Source organism: Atta colombica, unplaced genomic scaffold (assembly GCF_001594045.1).
Source record: "Atta colombica isolate Treedump-2 unplaced genomic scaffold, Acol1.0 scaffold261, whole genome shotgun sequence".
Lineage (NCBI taxonomy): Eukaryota > Metazoa > Arthropoda > Insecta > Hymenoptera > Formicidae > Atta > Atta colombica.
In genome coordinates, this window is record NW_017259361.1 from 863,395 (window position 1) to 864,484 (window position 1,090).

Genomic DNA, 1,090 nt, shown 5'->3' on the forward strand with positions numbered 1-1,090 from the left:
ACAATAAAAATCAATAGAAATATTGATTATATGCAACAATATAATTTTGTACCCATTTGCATATACAAATAAAAGTATTTACACTTTTAATATTTAAACATTAGAATAAAAAAATAAGATAATAAAATATAAAGAAATTTGCTTGTAGTTACATATTTACCTGCAAAAGGGCAGGTGTATCTCCACTACTAATTAGATATCTCGGATTTTCCCATACAATATTCTTCACAGCCTTCACATCTCCACTCTCAATTAACCATTTAAAAGCTATTAAGTCCTGTGTGCTTGGTGCTCTAAAATTACTCGATTGTTCTTGTGCTATAACTGTCACAGGATGATTGGAAGAAGATTGTTTGTATCCAGTTCTTGCATATGCTACAGCATCAGAATAATTCTTAAAACTTTTCAAACGGCCTTTTTTATACATGTTTATCCGTTTTAAGGCATCTTGCATCTCGCGAAAGACATAAGTTTCTATAAGAAGGAATCATAATATTAATAATAGTAATAATAATAATTATTATTTTGTTCTATGATTTCATCACTACATTCTCTTTCTTAATAAAATTTGCACGATCAAAAGCAGACCTGTGTGCAATGTTTGATCAAATAACATCTGCAAAAATTAATGACGTTTGATTAATTACCTTCTTCATCTGATTGATCTTTGTATTCCAGTGGAATGTACACGGCATGATACAACGTCTCTACCGGCAGGTTAGGTTGCAGGTCGTATACGTTCTCACCTTCATTCGTCGTATTCGCCTTGTTCTCAGGATTCTCCTTGACATTTAGTAGATTAATGACAGATTCGCGAGACGTTGGTGTCATGGTAAATCTGATTATCTCGACACTTCCTGCTCCGATCACATCACATGTTCATCAGGAATGACATTTGCCGCAAAACAAAGTGTCGGAATAGTGCGGTCAATTAGCGACAGCTCTTCGTTCAATTCGTTAAAACTACAGCAATTTCTTCGTAAGAAAAATCACAAGGAAAAATCACACTGCAGCAGTGTCTGCTGCAATCTTTTCCTGAAGACAATAGCTTCTGCAATTTTTACGAAAAAGAAGATACATATATATATAT

General features: G+C 33.3%; 1 protein-coding gene across 2 annotated transcripts in view; it reads right to left on the bottom strand.

Annotated features, from left to right (window-relative positions):
* LOC108689182 (ankyrin repeat and LEM domain-containing protein 2) overlaps window positions 1-1,046 on the bottom strand; it is a 4,349-nt gene extending 3,303 nt beyond the window's left edge. For both annotated transcript variants that reach the window (XM_018195839.1, XM_018195840.1), the window contains exons 1-2: window positions 648-1,046; window positions 161-474 (exon numbers count right to left, since the gene is read on the bottom strand). In XM_018195839.1, coding sequence (XP_018051328.1) covers window positions 161-474; window positions 648-831 — 498 coding nt within the window. In that variant the 5' untranslated portion in view covers window positions 832-1,046. The remainder of the gene's footprint in view (window positions 1-160; window positions 475-647) is intronic.
* Window positions 1,047-1,090: the final 44 nt, after the last annotated feature.